The sequence below is a fragment of the Dama dama genome, chromosome 29 (genome assembly GCF_033118175.1).
Source record: "Dama dama isolate Ldn47 chromosome 29, ASM3311817v1, whole genome shotgun sequence".
NCBI lineage: Eukaryota > Metazoa > Chordata > Mammalia > Artiodactyla > Cervidae > Dama > Dama dama.
This window is the reverse complement of record NC_083709.1, coordinates 52,903,509-52,921,490: the sequence shown is the minus strand read 5'-3', so window position 1 is coordinate 52,921,490 and position 17,982 is coordinate 52,903,509. Positions and strand designations below refer to the sequence as shown.

Sequence of the window (17,982 nt, the reverse complement as noted above, 5' to 3'; positions counted from 1 at the left end):
ACCAAAAGCCCCCCGTCCAGGGCCAACCAGTGGACTGGCAGGGATCGGGAGCAGGAAGAAGGACACTCACTGAAGCAGCCCATCGGCGGGCCCACCCGGGAGCACGTCAGAAATGACGATTGATGTCTCCCCGTTCTCAAAGTGGGGGTTGTCTCTGCCTCCGGATACTGCAATTCCAAATCCTCTCTTGGAATCCTGGTCATTGAAGTTAAGATAAAAATTAAAATAAAATCCTCTATAAGTGGCTTTCAGGATTTATTACAAGCAGTCAATAAAATGAAGGTCAAACCAATAACCAGAGACAGTTCAGAAACAGAGGGCTTAGAGAAACAAGTGAGAAACAGAACATAACATCATCATGGTTAGCTGGCAGGTTTATAAAGGGAAATACCTTATCTAAAAGAAACAGCCTTGTGAAAGCTGGACAAGATTCATAGCACAGACTGGCGTTATCTCTAGAAGCTGGCAGGGGATGGAAATTACATCTTCTGTCCAAATAAGTATGTGCTATTAGAATCACCAATCACACCTGTTCTCATATCCAGGCCTGAGCTGGAAAGGCTCGTCACAACTGAATCTGTGTGAAACCCGTATTTTTAAAGAATACCTTTAACTTACAAGTTAGAGGAGCTAATGGTCTCATTTTAATAGACAGTGAAGAAGAAGTATATGGATTTTTAAAGACAAAATCTGAAGATGAACTTATTTTTGACATCTTATGAGACAGCAAAGTATTATTTTCCACATGCATTTAGGATGGAAATAGAGATGAATGAGATTCAAGATTAATCTAGAAATGCATAAGGGTGAACCCAAATAATACAGAATCCTAATTCATTTCAGTGTTCAAAAAAGCTAAGCTCCTGGATTTCATCCAGGACTATATGTGGACTATATTCACATCCAGGGATATATGTGGCTATAATGCTAAATAAGAGTTTGATTATATAAAAATCTATTCAGAGAATAAAAGAAACCTTCACCCAAAAAAAGTTCCCATGTGGGGCCCATGATGCCAATTGACAGCAAACAAAAACACAGAACAAGTTGGGCTGTTGTTCATTAATCCCATGGCTTTGAATTTGGCAGCACTGTCACCTGATACCAGTTTTCACACAAAGATAGCTCTATCCTCTGTACCAGGCCTGAAATGTTTCTCACCTTTGCCAATTTGTGGTTCAAATTCAAATGGTATATGGCAAAGGGGCAGAGAAAACAGTCAGAATGGAAGCCCCAGAAAATGACAAGAGGTGAAAAATAAGACCTAATGGGGGAAGCCCCTCAACTCAAGAACTCATGATTACCGCTCCAGAAGTTTCAGCACCTGAGCATCCATCTGTGTTTTTCTATCTGAATTGATTCCATACACATTTATTCAAAAATCAGTTTCCACTGAAGTCAAGGTCTGAAGTTCATTGTTGTGATGGTCAAAGGAAAACTCTCCCTTTGAGGAACTTAGACTCCATCTACACGGTGACAGAGACTGGAAGGACTCAGAGTGGAAAAAGACCCATACAGGGCCCAAGAAAATCATGAGGCTAACCAAGGCAGCTTGATGAATAAGAATCACGAGTGTGTGTTTAGTTCATTTAGCCATTTAGCCACACACAAATCACTTACAAGTTCTTAATGGCTGCACTTGTCTTGAGTGGGGCTAACACCTATCATGCCTACCTCAAACTCTGCTATCAGAAAAAAAAGGAATAGAGCTAGCATTTATTAAGCAGCAATTATTAATGTGTATTGGACTCCAAGTTCTAGAAGTTCTTTGTATTACCTAATTTAACCAAGAGGGGTAATACCTGTGACATAACTTTAAAAATTCAGTAAAATACATTTATGTATTTTATGATCTTACTTTATGATCTTACTTCTACTTTCAATCCCATTGTGTGTGGGGGGAGGGTGAGAGGGCATCATTAAAAATCTGATTAACTTAGCTCCATTAATACAATCAAGGAGTGGGACAAGGAATACAACCCATGTCTCCTGAGTGCTAAACCAATGTTTTAAAGTTTAGTTTGGACTTAAAACTCACTGAGGGAATGATGTTATAAACGCTATACTTAAAATTACAGAAGTTGTAGAAGCTGCCTTAACATTAAACAGAACAGATTATTTCCATTCCTCCCTTTCTTTCCTCTTTTTCCTGTAAAATATTCTATCTGAAGACATGTTAATACATTAATGAATCTCTATGATTCTTCTATATTATACAGATCTTAGCCAAAAAATAGAACAACATACAAATCCTCGTTAATGCAGTAATTGTGTCTGTGTACAAATAAATAAGATGCATGATCTGTTATGGTATATATAAATGGAGTAATACTCAGTCATTATATGTCCACTTGTATGTGGAATCCAAGCAAAGATATTAGTACAAATGAACCTACAAAACAGAAACAGAGACATAGAGAACAAACTTATGGTTACCAAAGGGGAAAAGGAAGGGGGGATAAATTAGGAATCTGAGATGAACAGATACACACAACTATATATAAAATAAACAACAGGGTCCTGCTGTATAGCACAGGAAACTATATTCAGTATCTCTTAACCTGTAATGGAAAAGAATCTGAAAAAGTGTGTATGTGTGTCTGTATACATATATACACATGAATCACTGTGCTGTATGTATACCTGAAGCACAATCAACTATACTTCAATTAAAAAAAGATCCATGATCTGTAAATATAAGAACAGACTGTAGCAGATTTGACATACGTAACACTCACCTTCTGTAGGGTCACAGTGTACTGTTCCCATATCAGTTCTTCCATGCCTGGAGCCTATTTTAAAAGAATCAAAACCAATTTGATTAAAACCACAAGCATTTCAATGCTGGAAATAAAACTGTAATTCAAAATGTCTCCATAGAAAGTCCAGTTCACACATTCCACACATCAACAAGAGTGGGAACATTATACTACTTATTTCCAAACACACTCTCCTTCAATGAAATGGCAGTCTTAACAATACAAGGAAAACTAGTGAAATACATACTGAGAGGTATACCCTAAAAGGAAGAAATATTAAGTGTTATGCTTTTTTCTTATCACCACTCCAAAATATGGTCATGATAAAAGCCCTTATCTAGAGTTGGAAACAGATATATTTCAATTAAAAAAAAAAATTCCCTTCCTCCAGTCAAAAGCAACTTCCTAGGCAAGTTTATGCATTTTTAAGTCTAAGGGAATCCTTGGCCTTTATCAAGAGAGTGCCAAACTTGAGACTATTTGTACCAAGGTCTGTGGGACCCCTTGGCCTTTTCCCCATCAGTATTATGGGTATAAAAGATGATAATGCCAGCATAAACAGACCCCTGGGTGTCAATTTCTGACAATATTCTAAAACAGATGTCTAGACAAACCTGAAAATAGTGGATATCATTTCATAATCATAATAATCCATTAAATGCATGCTGGATTTGAGGGGAAATCCTTAAAGGCAAGAAATGCCAAGAAAGCTCAAAGCCAGAGAGATAAGGCAGCACTGCAGCAGGCATTTCAACAGGAGGCTGGAAAGAGAGAAAACTGTAGATGTAAACAGGGTGGCGATCAGATCAGAGTGGATGTATACGGGGGAAAAGCGTGCGAGGCAGATGGAGACAGCAGGCACCGCTGCCTGTCTCTTTCTTGGCTCTGGGCAGAGTGGAAATATCTAAAAATATCTCCCTGGAGAATTCCTGTATTGATAGACCTGTACTCACTCAGGCTTGAGACTGAAATTCATATTTCATACCCACTCATACCCAAAGTGGTTCTACATTGGCAGCACCACCCAGGTACATGGAGTGAACGAAATACTCCAGGAACACACTAAAAATACCCAGGAACACACTACAAAACAGGCTTCAGAGAATCCTGCAGACAAGTATCTGTGGAACATGAGTTCACAGTTTAAACACAAACACAAAACAGGTCATCATTAGTGAGAGTTAAGAGAAAGTAACTGCAGAATCAAAGTCTGTGGATTTTGGAAAAAATCAATCACAGACCAAAAGAAAAGTATATGTTTCATGTGTCTTTCATAAGAAATTAAAAAGGGGGAATTCAAAGTGTAATCAAAGAAGAGCATCAAAAATGACCAAGCAAATCTAAAATTTTTTTAGAAATAAAAAAAAATACGATAATAAAATTACGTTTAAAAACAGATTGAACCACATACCACAGACAGTTGAAGATAATAATGAATTGGAAGAAAGATGTGAATAAATTGCCCAGTGCAACAAAAATCATTAAAAAAGTGAAACAGCTGAAAGAAGTTAAAGGTGAAACAGTCTTACAATGTGTCTATCTAGATTTCCAGAAGAAATTAAAAAAGACCCAGAGGAATCAGGTGGAGAGGGAGGTGGGAGGGGGGATTGGGATGGGGAATACATGTAAATCCATGGCTGATTCATGTCAATGTATGGCACTACAATATTGTAAAGTAATTAGCCTCCAACTAATAAAAATAAATAAAAAAAAAAAAAAAAGAAAGTGAGACAGATGCAATACTCCAAAACAACAAGACCTGATGATTCTTCAGGTTCAAGACTGATACATCACAAACAGGGTAAATTAAAAAAAACAAATTAAAAAAATCACTTTGAAAAACATGGTAATCTTACTACAGAAAAAGATATAGAGACTTGAGAGTAGCTAGGTAGAAAAGAGTACAAAAGAGCAATTAGAATAAAACTTGACTTGGAAACAGCAATAATGAAAGCCTGAACTCAGTAGAACTATATCTTTAGAACAGTATCTGTTGATTTGGGGGACAGACATTTTTTTAAAAAACAAAATTGAGACAGATTATTACCAAAGACAAGCAGTAAAAGAACTTCCAAAGGACAAATTTAAGAAAGGAAAATAATCCCAGAAAAAAGAATAAAACAAGAAGGGAGGTACACCCGGATGTATATTGCCTTTATGCAACTATAATAAACATGTAAGTTTTGAGAGTTAACTAAGAACTAAAATTCTGTGAGCACCCAAGTGGCTCAGTGGTAAAGAATCCACCTGCCAAAGTAGGAGATGCAGGAGATGTGGGTTCGATCCGTGGGTCAGGAAGATCCCCTGGAGGAGGGCATGGCAACCCACTCCAGTATTCTCACCTGGAAAATTCCATGGACAGAGAAGCATGGCTGACTACAGTCCATGGGGTTGCAAAAGGTCGGAAACAATTGAGCGCGCGCGCACACACACACACACACATACTACTAGGCAACACAGTAGGTAAATCTAGAAGACTGTAACATGATTTAATTATTCTAAATATTGCATTCAAGAGCAGAATTAAACTGTTGATTAATTTTGAACTTCATTGAGAAAAATCCACATATTAAATTTTCTGGTATGGGAATAATTAGAATATATAACTTCCAAAATAGCAAAGGGAAAAATAAAATGAAAACAAAAGTCAATCCAAAAGAAGGCAGAAGAGACAAAATGGGAAATTGAGTAAAAGGAGGGCAAATATTAGTACAAAACATAAACTACGATTGTAGAAATGAATGTAGAAGAGTTACCACAATAAAGACAGATGGTCAAAATGGATTAAAAACAAGAAGATCTAGTTATATGTTTTTTAATAGACAATATCTAAAACATAAGGACTTAAAGAAACTTAATTATATGAATAAAAAGCTTTACTGTACTTATTTACAAATAATTTAAGAAAAACTCTCTATTTTACATTAAAAATTTTTTAATGTAAAATATTACAAATATTTTACAAATTTGCCAATTCCTGCACTGCTACTAATAAGACAGAGAGAAGAGAATCAAAACATGTCCAGGTACCATCCTCCTGTTTCACCCAGTTAAGCTCTTAGGCTTGGTGGGGAGGAGGGGCGGGGGAAGATGCCGCTGAGCACAGAAAACTAACAACTGATATATTAGAGCAGATAATGTCTTTCTTTTGGTAGAATCGAGTTAGAAAAAGGAAATTTTGTTTGTAGAGAAGATGAGCCAGACTACTCTTGAGTGGCTGTCACTGATTACTCAAATCAGAGGAGTTTATAATCCTTTAGTTCCCTCCTCCCTCTATGTACTTACAGTGGGGACATTTCCCTGGTTAATACCATCTGGCTCCAAGAGATCAGATTCTCAGAAAGAGATTTAAATATAGAACTTAGATTGTCTCTAGGGTTAGAAAGAACTAAAAAAAGGGTGCCTGGAAAAGGTGAGAATTAGTTTCTGTGCTACCAGCACACCTGGGACTGAGTGCTTTGGGGGTGGGGGTGCATTAGTGTCCAAAAAGGGTTGATGCTTAGGCTAAATGAAGGCATGGTAACACAGTGAAATATGTAAGCATTCAAAGGAGGTAATTGTCTAAAATATGTAAATCTCTCCCATTGTTTAAGTTTATTCACCACGACCACTGTTCTTCAATTTAAAAAAAAGAAAATGAATTTTCAAGTGACTTTTTTCTATCTCACTTTTGTCTCATATCTTCTAGAACAGTGTCTGGCACACAGAGTAGGCACTCAAAAATGTTTTCTTTTCAATAAGCTAACAGATATATTATTCATTCATCACTCAATTAATATGATGAAGACACCGATTTCTATTACATACAAGTTTTCCTTTAAAGTAAATTTCTACTCCATTCAGTGGCTCTCTGCTTTTTCCATATCACGCTTGAGGTGGTCAGCTGGAAACTCAGGTGCCTATGGTCTGATGTTCTGGACAGAAATAGTTTATGGCCATTTCTCTCTGGATTTTTGTTGTCTATATAGCATTTTCCAATTTGTGCCAGTATAACACAACTTTTCCAAGATTTTAATAAAGTTTCCAATTTTTTTTTAAAGTGTTTCTTCTTAAAGGAAAATAATAAGCAGAAATCCAGCTGATCAGAATTGATCATCCCTTTCTATTTTCACAGAACACCTCCTAACATCTCGACACCTGTTTTCAATGTGGCTTCAACACAACCAATCCACTATCACCCGGAAGTAATCTTACTAGCATGTATATTTTCCAAGTTTCTTCTCTGCACTTTACTTTAAAGCTAACAGATTTCAACAGTGAATTACTCTGAAAGTTGTGGTAAAATAAATACAGTTGCCAACTCCTCTTTGAGTATAGCTATACTCTCATGTATTAAGAAGAACCATCATTCAGTACCCTACGCCAAAAAAGTGTTTAAAAGTCATCAGGAAAGAAGCAGTACCATGACAATGACCCTGAGGATTGGGCAATGCTATGGGGTGGATGGAGAGCACAATTCCCAAAAGGACAGTGATCTTTAGGTTAAATAAATCAATTCACAGTGAAACACACAGGCACTGAAATAATCATTTAACTTCTGTCCATTTCTAAAGTTTTTTTCATCATGATGACCATATTTTCAATTAGAAAAAGAATTAGTTTTATGCTCTTAGGCCAACCTGTTCTTGGGAAGCAGTGGGAATATAAATTGGCATAAATCTTCCAGAAGGCAAATGCCTAATGTATTTCAAAATGTTAAATCTACATACCACTTGATCAATCAGTTCCAGTTCTAGTAATTTATTCTACAGAAATACTTGTACAAGTGCACAAAGATATACATATAAATTTATATAAATATACAGCTGTTTATAGTTTTTAATAATCAATCAAATGCTCAACAATAGGAGACTGATTATACACACACACACACACACACACACACACACACACACACACACACACACACATATATATATATCACTTAAATGTCTATTAAAGGAAAAAGAATCAAGGTACAAAACATCATTGTTTGTTTCTGTTTCTTATTTCCCCGACTTATTTATTTTTGTAAGCATACAGGGAAAGGACTGCAAGAGTCCTTTTTTTACTGGAAGAGTAAATACCAATAAATGTTCAATTTCTCCAGGAGTTGTGAGGCTTTAGAGAATATTTTTATGAGCACGTTGCTTTTAGAATATGTATCAAAAAAACAGAAAACTCTCTATTAACAGATTTAAATTTTTTATCAGTTATCAAAATAAATACATTACTTCAAAATGTTATTTTCGAAACATTCTCCAAGTATGAACCTGGCTTTTGTAATTCACTATTCTTTCTTAATAAAATTAAATTGCCTTTAAGTATTCCTGTGCTGCCTGTAGGAGTAATTTAAATTCGATTTGTCAGAGAAAGGATTAATCCCTTACCACTACTGTGCCAATCACAGGAATGAATCAAATTTTTAATCAATCAGACCTTGCCAGGTGCCAAAGACTTCATCAACTTGCTTTGAAACTGCTCAGATTATAAGCAACCTTTTCTTACCTAGAGTTAATGGGCTGTGACACAAACCATTAACTACTTAAATTTTAAGAGAATATACTAAGTGATAAATTTCAAATCTTTAAAGGTGAAGAAATTAGAGTGAAAATAAATTTTAATATCTCTCTTGAGCATTAAAAATAAACCATGTTGCATACAACCCACAAAGCTGTAACTTTTTACAAAGGTCTCACAGAAAACCCTTCATTCTTTCATTCATTCACTTATTCACTCACTCAAAAATATTTATTGAACATCCATTATATGCCAAGCATGTGGGTTTGTGGCGCCTGGACTACAGGTGACAGGTAGAGCTTACCAACCACGGGTGTGCCTAAAACAGCAAATCCTAAGTGTCTTCTCTGCCTCATCTGTATTACTATCTTTCCAGAAACACAGAGCACCCTACACAATCACAGAAAATCAGCTCCCGATACATCCCCACGGACAGCCCGCAGGCATGCATCAGCTTAGCTGACAGCTGAGACCATGCCTTTCAAACCGGGCCAATGGGCTTGGGCCCCACCCAACCTGTGCTGGGCTGTGCAGAGATCCAAGAACTGCCATCAATATTTAGACACTGCATGAATGCGGGCAGGGAGCCGCTTAGCCTTCGGAGAGCTTCACATGCAAGGCCATAGGAAAAGTACACATACATCAGGCAGGGTAAAGGGACTCGTATTCACGATGCAATGATTTCTCTCCTGGTCAGAGGCCCAAGAGAAATGTGCCAGTATGTGTGCACAGATCCACAGAGTATTCACAGCAGGAATGTTTCAACAGCCCACACCGAGACAACCTGAATGATCCATCAAGAGCAGAACAGACAAATAAATTGTGATAAATTATTAAAATGCAATGAAAACTAGAGCCACACATCCACAACACAGATGCATCTCAAACATAACACTAAGTGAAAAACATCCTACAAGGATTTATATAGACAGCTATCATTTTTATACAATTCAAAGAGCAAACACTATTTCGTGGAAATGTGAATATATGGGACACCACTGCACTGTACACTTTTGTTTAGAGATGTCTGTGTGTGTGTGACCCAGGATGAGGTAGATGAGTGAGAAAGGACCTTGGGTCCACCCTAGTGAGGGTCCATGGGTATCGTGATGAGCTCACGAGTATATTTTATAATTACACTTTATGATTTAGATACATAATTCTCTTATATACCAAACACTTTATAAGTTAAAAAACAGGGGGGAAGGAAGGGTGGGCTCATTAGTGAACACCAAAGGGTACCCAATGATTCCTGGCCCAAGGACCTCATACCAATATTTGTTAATGCAGCACAGACAGCAAAGCCAAAGAGCAAAAGTGCGATCCTTCAGACTGGCAGAGGGGGCAAGCAGGGGATGGGAGCAATAATTTGAGAGGTGCGTGAAGGCAGGCAAGGTGCAGAAGCAGGCTGGCTCCAGGGGAGCAGAAGGCTGCAGAAGAAGCCAAGTCTCCTTTTCAACCCAAGAGACAGCATTCCAGCAGCAGGAGGATCTCCAGTGCTCTTCCCCACATCACTTTCACTTTTTCTGTATGTACGGTGAATAACCACCCCCACGAAATTGTAATGACTCAATTCTTAGACAACACAGAAAGATAAACGGGGGCCATTTTTTAAAAACTGTAAATAAAAAGCTTTATGTTGGCAGTAACGTATTTACATGAAGAATGAGAAAGGGACAAATAGTTATTTGATTTGTCTCTTTAAAAATACTCTCTAGTTGTTAAAGTTTCTTTCCTGTGAAAAAATCTTGGCCAAATAGGTAAATTCCGTATTTTACATAAAGAATATCAAAATGTGATAAAAACCAACCAGGAGGCAGTCACTAAAAGTCTTCACTGTCTTGACTCTCCCAACAGGAAATGTTTAAGCTTTTTATCTACAAACTGTTGGTTTTCAGTGATGGAAAGTCAGAGCCAGAGATGAATCAATATCTGCCCATAAGGGACATGTTTGATAAAAATCCCGTCATAGAAGTAAACACTTATACATGTTACAGTGCATTCCATGTTCAATCTATTGAGGGAAAAAAAGAACAAGGGAAAAAACTTTTTTCTATCATTTAGAAACCAAGATAAAAAGAATACTAAAAAATAAGAAGAAGAAGAAAAATATAGATTTCTGCTGGATAAGGAAGCAGAAAGCTCTTTACCCAAAATAAGAAATTACAATTACCCAAATACAAACAAACATCTTTCCCCAGAAAGCAACACTGTGCTTGCAGATTCCCAACACAGGGAAAACAGCAGCCTTTGATTCATAAATCCCATTAAGAGGCTATCAGTTTCACAGAAGTCTGCCTAATATAAGACAAGTATTTTTTAAATCCACCAATGACTACAATCTGCATCTCACAATTTGTTCCTGAGGGCTGCCAGAAGCACAAATAAATCAGAGGAGAAAGGAATCACTGTGAGAAGGCTCCCCCCTCCCAATTTCCCACAAAGAAAGGTTGGGGAAGAAAAGGGGGAAAGGAGAGCTTGCAGAGGGACTCACATGGCCTTTCAATCTCCCCAACTTTTTAACAGCCTGGACCCACATCCTCTGGAGAAACTGCGCGGTCTTCATGGCCTCTGGGAGGGTGACCAGCCAGAGCACTGCCTACATCCCAGGCTGCTCACCCATTGCCACCACTCCACGTGGTTACGTAAGGCGGATACAATAGTGGCCCACATTCCCAGCAAATCCTGTTGTCATCTCACACAGTGACACATCCATACAGCGGGACACCAAACGCTCTGAAAAGCACTACTTATGAGGAAAAAGAAAGCATTCTGGATTTGCACCACTCTGCTGGCTCTTTCCCTCCCTCTCTCCCATGCCAGGGAACTAGAGAATTAAGAGTAAATATTTCTTTTAGACATGTAAAATGATTCAGTATCCGAGTAGAAATTTTTAAGTTAAGTAAGACATTCTAGAGCAATATTGTGGAAAGGAACACTTAGAGAAGTATTTATTTACATAGATGCCTCCCCGCCCCAGGACACACACACAAAAAGCATAAGCTGGCTGAACAGTAACTGGTAATGTTTCAGGTGCCTGGGATTGCTGTTATCACCTAGAAAATTAAAAGGCTTGAAGATAAGAAGCTGCTCATCCTTGGCAGTGGGTACAGTCAGGGCCATAGTGGGGGCAGAGTGCTCACTCAGCAGAGCCTCCTCCTCTCTCTCCCCTTTCTGTAAACTTCACAGATAAAAGAATAACAAAGAGTCCTGCTCTCCATTTCTTTGTCTTCACCACTTGCAGAAGGTGGGGGTGGAAAAGCACATTTTGGGTTTTTGAACATCTAAGAAAGCCTGGGGATGCTGGGATGCTGGGGGTCTGGGAGCTGGGTTGGGATTTTGGAAGCATCTTGGGGAGTGGTGGTCCTTGTCACCATATACTGTATGTTATACCAATGGGCCAGACTGAGCAGGCTGCAAGGGAGGAGCGTGCCCTCTACATTGTTTGAGGTTGTGTGCTCAGCCGTGTCTGACGCTTTGTGACCCCATGGACTGTAACCCTGACCCTGACCCTAACCCTAACCCTACGTAGCCCACCAGCCTCCTCCGTCTGTTAGGGGAAGCACACTGATTGAAACCCCCCATCCTGGCCAGGCGCCATAGTAACCATTTGCATGAGTTGTTTCACGACAGGAGGTCCTGCTAAGGAACACGGAACTAATAAGCCACCAACAACTGGAAGAGTTCAGGAAAGGTCAAAAGGAGACCCCACATGTCCGACCACCTCCCAGAACCCTTCTCTTTGTCTTGGTTGATTGAACAAGACGTGCACCACCAGGAAGGACTCTGAGTCAGAATGATTGACTAAAGACAACCAGAAACTAATCCTATCCATAAAACCCAAGACTGCAAACCATGTGACAGAGCTGTTCTCCTGGGTTCCCTTACTCTCCTGCTCTCCACCTGGGTGCCCTTTCCCAATAAAATCTCTGGCTTTGTCAGCAGATGTGTCTCCTAGGACAATTCATTTCCAAGTGTTAGACAAGAGCCCGGTTTCGGGCCCTGGAAGGGGTCCTCCTTCCTGCAACATTGCCTGGGATTTTCCAGGCAAGAATACTGGAGTGGGTTGCCATTTCCTTCTCCAGAGTTTGAGGTTGAGATGTGAATGAAATGTAGACCACGAGATGCAGACCACAAAAGGAGCAACTTGACGCAGAGGCAAGGACGATCCAGGGGCAGTCTCTGTCCTGTCACCGAGCTGTGGGGCCTGGGATAACCCATCTCCTTTACTAAATGAGGAAAGCACACCTACACCTCAGAGGGCCAGTGTCAGCCTGGAGTGCGGCAACCTCTCCCTACAAAGTGCAAAGCGCAGCTGAATGGGCTCTCAAAAGAGTTCATGGCCTTCCCCTGGACTCCGTAAGAGAAGGTGCTTCAGAAGTGCTGCGCCAGCAAGACGGGATCAGAAATGAATGAAAGTTTGTTTCAAATCTTACACTGAGAGGGCACGGAAGACAAAGGAGCCCTACTGGAGTAGGACCTTGGGAGCTGAGTGGATACCCAAGACTCAACCCCGGGTGTGCAGGCGCCCACACCAGCCGGGCTCAGCCCAGGGCCCCGGGCACAGAGGAGCATGGATGGAGGGCACAAAGCAGCTTGCCCCTTTCCTGTGACCATCCTCAGGAAAACACTCCTGCTGCCCTGATGAGGAAATAAATACTTCTTTCCCTTAAATGCATGAATATTACCTAGAAGTCACTGGCATTCTACAAGTTAACAATTCCAGATTTTTCTTCAATGATTTCCAAAACTTACGGTTTCTGCCATCACTCACTCTTTTTTAAATTATGCAGGAGACATAAGAGATGTGGGTTCAATCCCTGGGTTGGGAAGATCCCCACTCCAGTATTCTTGCCTGGAGAATCCCATGGACAGAAAAGCCTGGAGGGCTACAGTCCATAGGGTCGAAAAGAGTCAGAGATGACTGCAGCAAAACAACACAGACACAACTTAGCAAAACAACAACAAAAAAACACTGCATAACATAAAATGTACCATCTTAACCATTTCTAAGTGTTCAGTTCAGTAGTGTTAGGTCTGCTGACATTGTTACGCAGCCAATCTCCAGTACTTTCTCATCGTGCAAAACTGAAACTCTAGACCCCTTCAACAACTTCTCTTTCCTCCTCTTCTCAGCCCCTCACAATCACTATTCTTTCTGTTTCCATGAACGTAACTATTTTGAATATCTCATGCAAGTGGAATCATATAGTATTCGGCTTTTTTGGTTCTGGGTTATTTCATTTAGCATAATGTCCTTAAGGTTAAGCCTTCCTACATGTGCCAGATTTTCCTTCCTTTTTAAGGCTAATATTCCATTGTATGTGGTATGCCATATTTTATTTATTCATCCATCAATGGACACTTGGGTTACTATTACCTCTTGAATTGTGAATACTGCTGCTATGAACATGGGTATGTAAATATACTCATTCTTTTTTTTAAATCTATTTTTAATTGAAGGATAATTGCTTTACAATATTGTGTTGGTTTCTGCCATACCTCGGCATGAATCAGCCATAGGCATACATCTGTCCCCTTCCTCTTGAACCTCCTTCCCACCGCCCACCTCATTCTACCCTCTAGGTTGTCAGAGCACCAGTTTGAACTCCCTGAGTATTACAGCAATTTTCCACTGGCTATCTATTTTACATATAGTAGTGTATATACTTCCATATTAATTCTTTACTTACTCATTCAACAAACGTTTACCAAGCGCAACATGCCAGACCCTGATGTTCAAATGAGGATCAAACCATATATAGCACTGTCTTCAGGAAAGTTTGACAGGAGCTAACACCTGATCTCATTGGATGATTGGAGAATAGGGGCTATTTTCCATGAACAAGGCCAGTGAGATGAGGTCTGAAGAATGAATACAACTGGGGGTGGGGGTCAGTTGTGCAGGGTTTACAAAGTGGTTCAGTGGTAAAGAATCTGCCTGCCAATGCAGGAGTTGCGGGTTGGATCCACGGGTTGGGAAGATTCCCTCTACAGAAGGAAATAGCAAACCCACTCTGGTATTCTTGCCTGGGAAATCCCAGGGACAGGGGAGCCTGGTGGGCTACAGTCCAAGAAGGTCGCAAAGAGTTGGACATGATTGAACACATGTGCACTGGATTGGGCAGGACCCAAAGAACAGCAGAGGGCAAAGACCCTGAAAAAGAAAGGTAGAGGGCCACTAATGAAAAGGCCATCAGAACCACTGCAGCCTTTTCTGATGAGCAGTTGTTCTATCAGTGGCATCAAAGGACGTTTTGTGGTGGACAGCTGCCTCCATGAGAAGATCAAGAGTTTACAGATTTACCTTTCCCAAGATCCCTAACTTTCATAGTCAAGTATTTAAGAAACATCTACTGAGCAATTAGCACCCACCCTATGGATAAAAGAAAAATTATCCTACATCATTACCCTCAGGCAGTGACAGTCCAGGGGGGAACCAGGACACGTAAACAGTAATCACAATGCAGTCCAGCTGCAACAGTAGATGGATAGACAAGGCTCATAAACTCAACAAATATTCCCCAGGAACCTAGGACATGTCAGACACTGCTGGGGGTACACGAATCAGTTCTCCCCACACAGGGAGGATTTTAACAGAGAAAACAGACAATAGACAAGTAAACATATAATCTCCAGTAGCAGTAACTGCCATGGGATGTGACACTGGAAAGAAGGAATCATAAGAAAACCTGGACCTCTCTCCAAGTAGAGGGAAAAGTAGATGCAAAGGCCATGAGGTGAAAAACAAGCTTATAATCATGAAAGGAAAGGCCACATGGGGCTGGAGCAGGGTGATCTCTGAGGCAATGGCAGGCATATGCAATGTGGACCTGATGGCATGGGTGCATCTTATGAAACGGGGATGAGAGGTCCAGGGTGGACGGCTGCATATCCCAGAGCTGAAAGATGACTCACTTCTGGGTGGGTGGATATCCTGGGGAGGGGACCACAGGCGGAGCAGGAGGGACAACCTGTAAGGTGTGTCCAAAGCAATGCAGACAGGCACTGGTGTGGCTGGGAGGTAAGCAAAGGATGCTACGCTCTCAGCATGGAACAGAGGCGTTAAATAACCTAATCTACAGCTTGGGAGTCTTAAAACACACATCCACCCCAGAGACAGGAGACAAGATGAGTGTGAGAACTGGAACAGAAGGAAGCTATTAACACCCAGCAGGTACCTCGCCCATAGCGCTCCATACAGTTTTTCACAGATGCCCACAACCTATAGAAACTCCGTTTTCCCAGAAAAGTTTGAAAATGAGCTTCACTCTTGCTTTTCCTAAAATGAGCAGTTTTTTAAATTATAAACCAAGATTTTGACTTCCAGGCACCTGCCTGTGTCTCTTCAAAACTAAACCTTTCCAGTAGCAGTAACCAAGTCAGCAGTGAGTTAAACAAACCCTTATGTAATTCTTTTTTTTTCCCTCAGTCTCTCATAGTTGATTCCATAAGTAGAAATACATTCTTGATGATAACAAGATCATCACCAGCTCTTTACCCTCCCTTCACAACTCACGAAGGTGAACGCTGACGGGGAACAGTGACAACTAGCATAGCCAGTGTGCTCACAGCACACAACTCACAATGGACGCAGCTGAGTGTGACCAGGGTGAGAGAAAAAACTTAACACACAGAAGTTTCAAGAGGGATTCTTGATGGCTCAACAACTCACAGGCTTAGATTCCAGACCTACTGCTGATGGGTTCCAGAGTTATGAGGGGTTTGTTGTTGTTGTTATTTTAACCCCATCACCTTTTATTTACCTAAGGTAAAGTTTCAGTGCATATTTAAGTAAATAATAGAGAACAGAGAGAGGACAACAGTTTGCCTAGAGGTGCAATTTTGAAAGCAGTTATGCTGAAATGCAAAAAGCAATGAAGCCAGGCTCCAAGAAGACACTTCCAGCCAAGACTCTGCCCCTCCCAACTGACCCATGACCTTGGGCACCCACTCAATTCCACTGCCAGTTGGTAAAAACAAGGATATCCTCATCTCTTTCACAGGGCGAATTGAGGCAAACTCCCACAGAAACACAGGAAATACCAGGCTGGTAATCTTTCAAGGAGGAGGTGGGATGGTTATGAATGCCTCTGACAACCACCACGGCCACAGAACACGGTGGGAATAGCCGTCCAGAGCACTGCACATGTCAGGGTCCAAGCTCAGCTCCCACACACCTGACAAGTTCCATGAGCTGGAGCAGTTCCCTTGCTGAGGCTCAGTTGCTTCATCTACAGAATGGGCTCAAAATCACTACCCTTTATAATTGTTGTGAGGACTGAATGGAGAAATGCTTATAAAGAGCCTCATCCCGTGCTCATCACACAATTAACACTCTCCATAAAAGTCCCCACCACAATTCTGCAGCAGCAATATAAGGTGACCACTCCCGTTTAAGAACCTGTTCTTTTTCCCAGAAGAGCACAGTATGATTAACTAAGAACACATCATGGAACCCAAGGGAAATGAAAATATATGTCCACACAAACACCTGTACACAGACGTTCACAGTGGCATTATTTATCGTAGCAAAAACGTGGAAACCACCCAAATGTCCATCAACTGTAAATGGGTAAACAAAATGCGGTACATGAATACAATGGATTATTATTCAGGCTAATAAGGAAAGACATACCAATACATGCTACAAGGATAAACCTTGAAAACATTATTAGCAGAAGATGCCAGATGCATTATATTTTGCAGAATCACAAAACATTATGGTTCCATTTATGTAAAGCATCCAGAAAGAGGCAAATCTACAGAGATCACATGTAGATTAGTGGTTGCCTAGGAATAGGGGAATATGGGGGAAAGTGGGGAGTAACTTGCTAAATGGGTATGGAGTTTCCTTTTTGAGGTGATAAAAATGTTCTCAAACTGATATGGTGTTGGTCACAACTCCGTAAATATACTAAAACCCACTGAATTGTACACTTTTATTTTGATATGTGAACTGTATCTCAATAAAGCTTCTTTTTTTTTTTTTTTTAAGACAAAAAAATGCACCATGGATTCTGCAATCAAAAAGTGGGGATCCTGGTTTTTTTTTTTTGGCTGTACCACACGGTTTGTAGGATCTTGGTTCCCGACCAGAGAATAAATCTCGGGCCCTCACTCATTAGAGTGCTGAGTCCTAACCACTGGACCACCAGGGAATTTCCAGAAAGTGGGGATTCTAATCCTTGTTCTACCACTTCCATGCTTAACTTCTGCATGCCTCAGTTTCCCCCATCTGCAAAACAAGGGCAGTTACAAGACCTACTCTGCTAGGGTTGTTGTGAGAATTTATTCAGATTATTTATGTACAGAATTCAGGGTGATGCCCCCCACCAACAGTAAATGCTCTGTCATTTCCAGCTATTATCATTATCATAATTATTGGACTCATTTTACAGAAAAGACTGAAGTCAGACAAATAAAGTAACTCGTCTGAGGTCATACAAGTTAAAGGTAGCAGAGGACAGATTCTAACCCATGTCAGCATGGCTACCAAGCCTGTATCCTTTCCATTGTACAGACTTTGTGCCTTTCAGAACCTACCCATGAGTGATGACTGATCCCAGGCCTGCCAACGAAGAACCCACCCCAAAAACACGGTTGGTGGTGCTTGGACACCAGACCTGCAATGGATCCAATCACTCTGACAACTCAGAACATCTTAACAAGCATGACAGTCACTTTCAAGCAGTTGGCCTGGGTTCAGTCAACCTGGCTCAGT

General features: G+C 40.4%; 1 protein-coding gene across 4 annotated transcripts in view; it reads right to left on the bottom strand.

Moving 5' to 3' along the window:
* The window catches only part of TJP2 (tight junction protein 2), a 124,249-nt gene that overhangs the window by 35,754 nt on the left and 70,513 nt on the right, over positions 1 to 17,982 (bottom strand). For all 4 annotated transcript variants that reach the window (XM_061132782.1, XM_061132780.1, XM_061132781.1 and 1 more), the window contains 2 exons: positions 2,739 to 2,792; positions 71 to 195 (listed from right to left, as the gene is read on the bottom strand). In XM_061132782.1, the coding sequence (XP_060988765.1) occupies positions 71 to 195; positions 2,739 to 2,783 (170 nt within the window). In that variant the 5' untranslated portion in view covers positions 2,784 to 2,792. The remainder of the gene's footprint in view (positions 1 to 70; positions 196 to 2,738; positions 2,793 to 17,982) is intronic.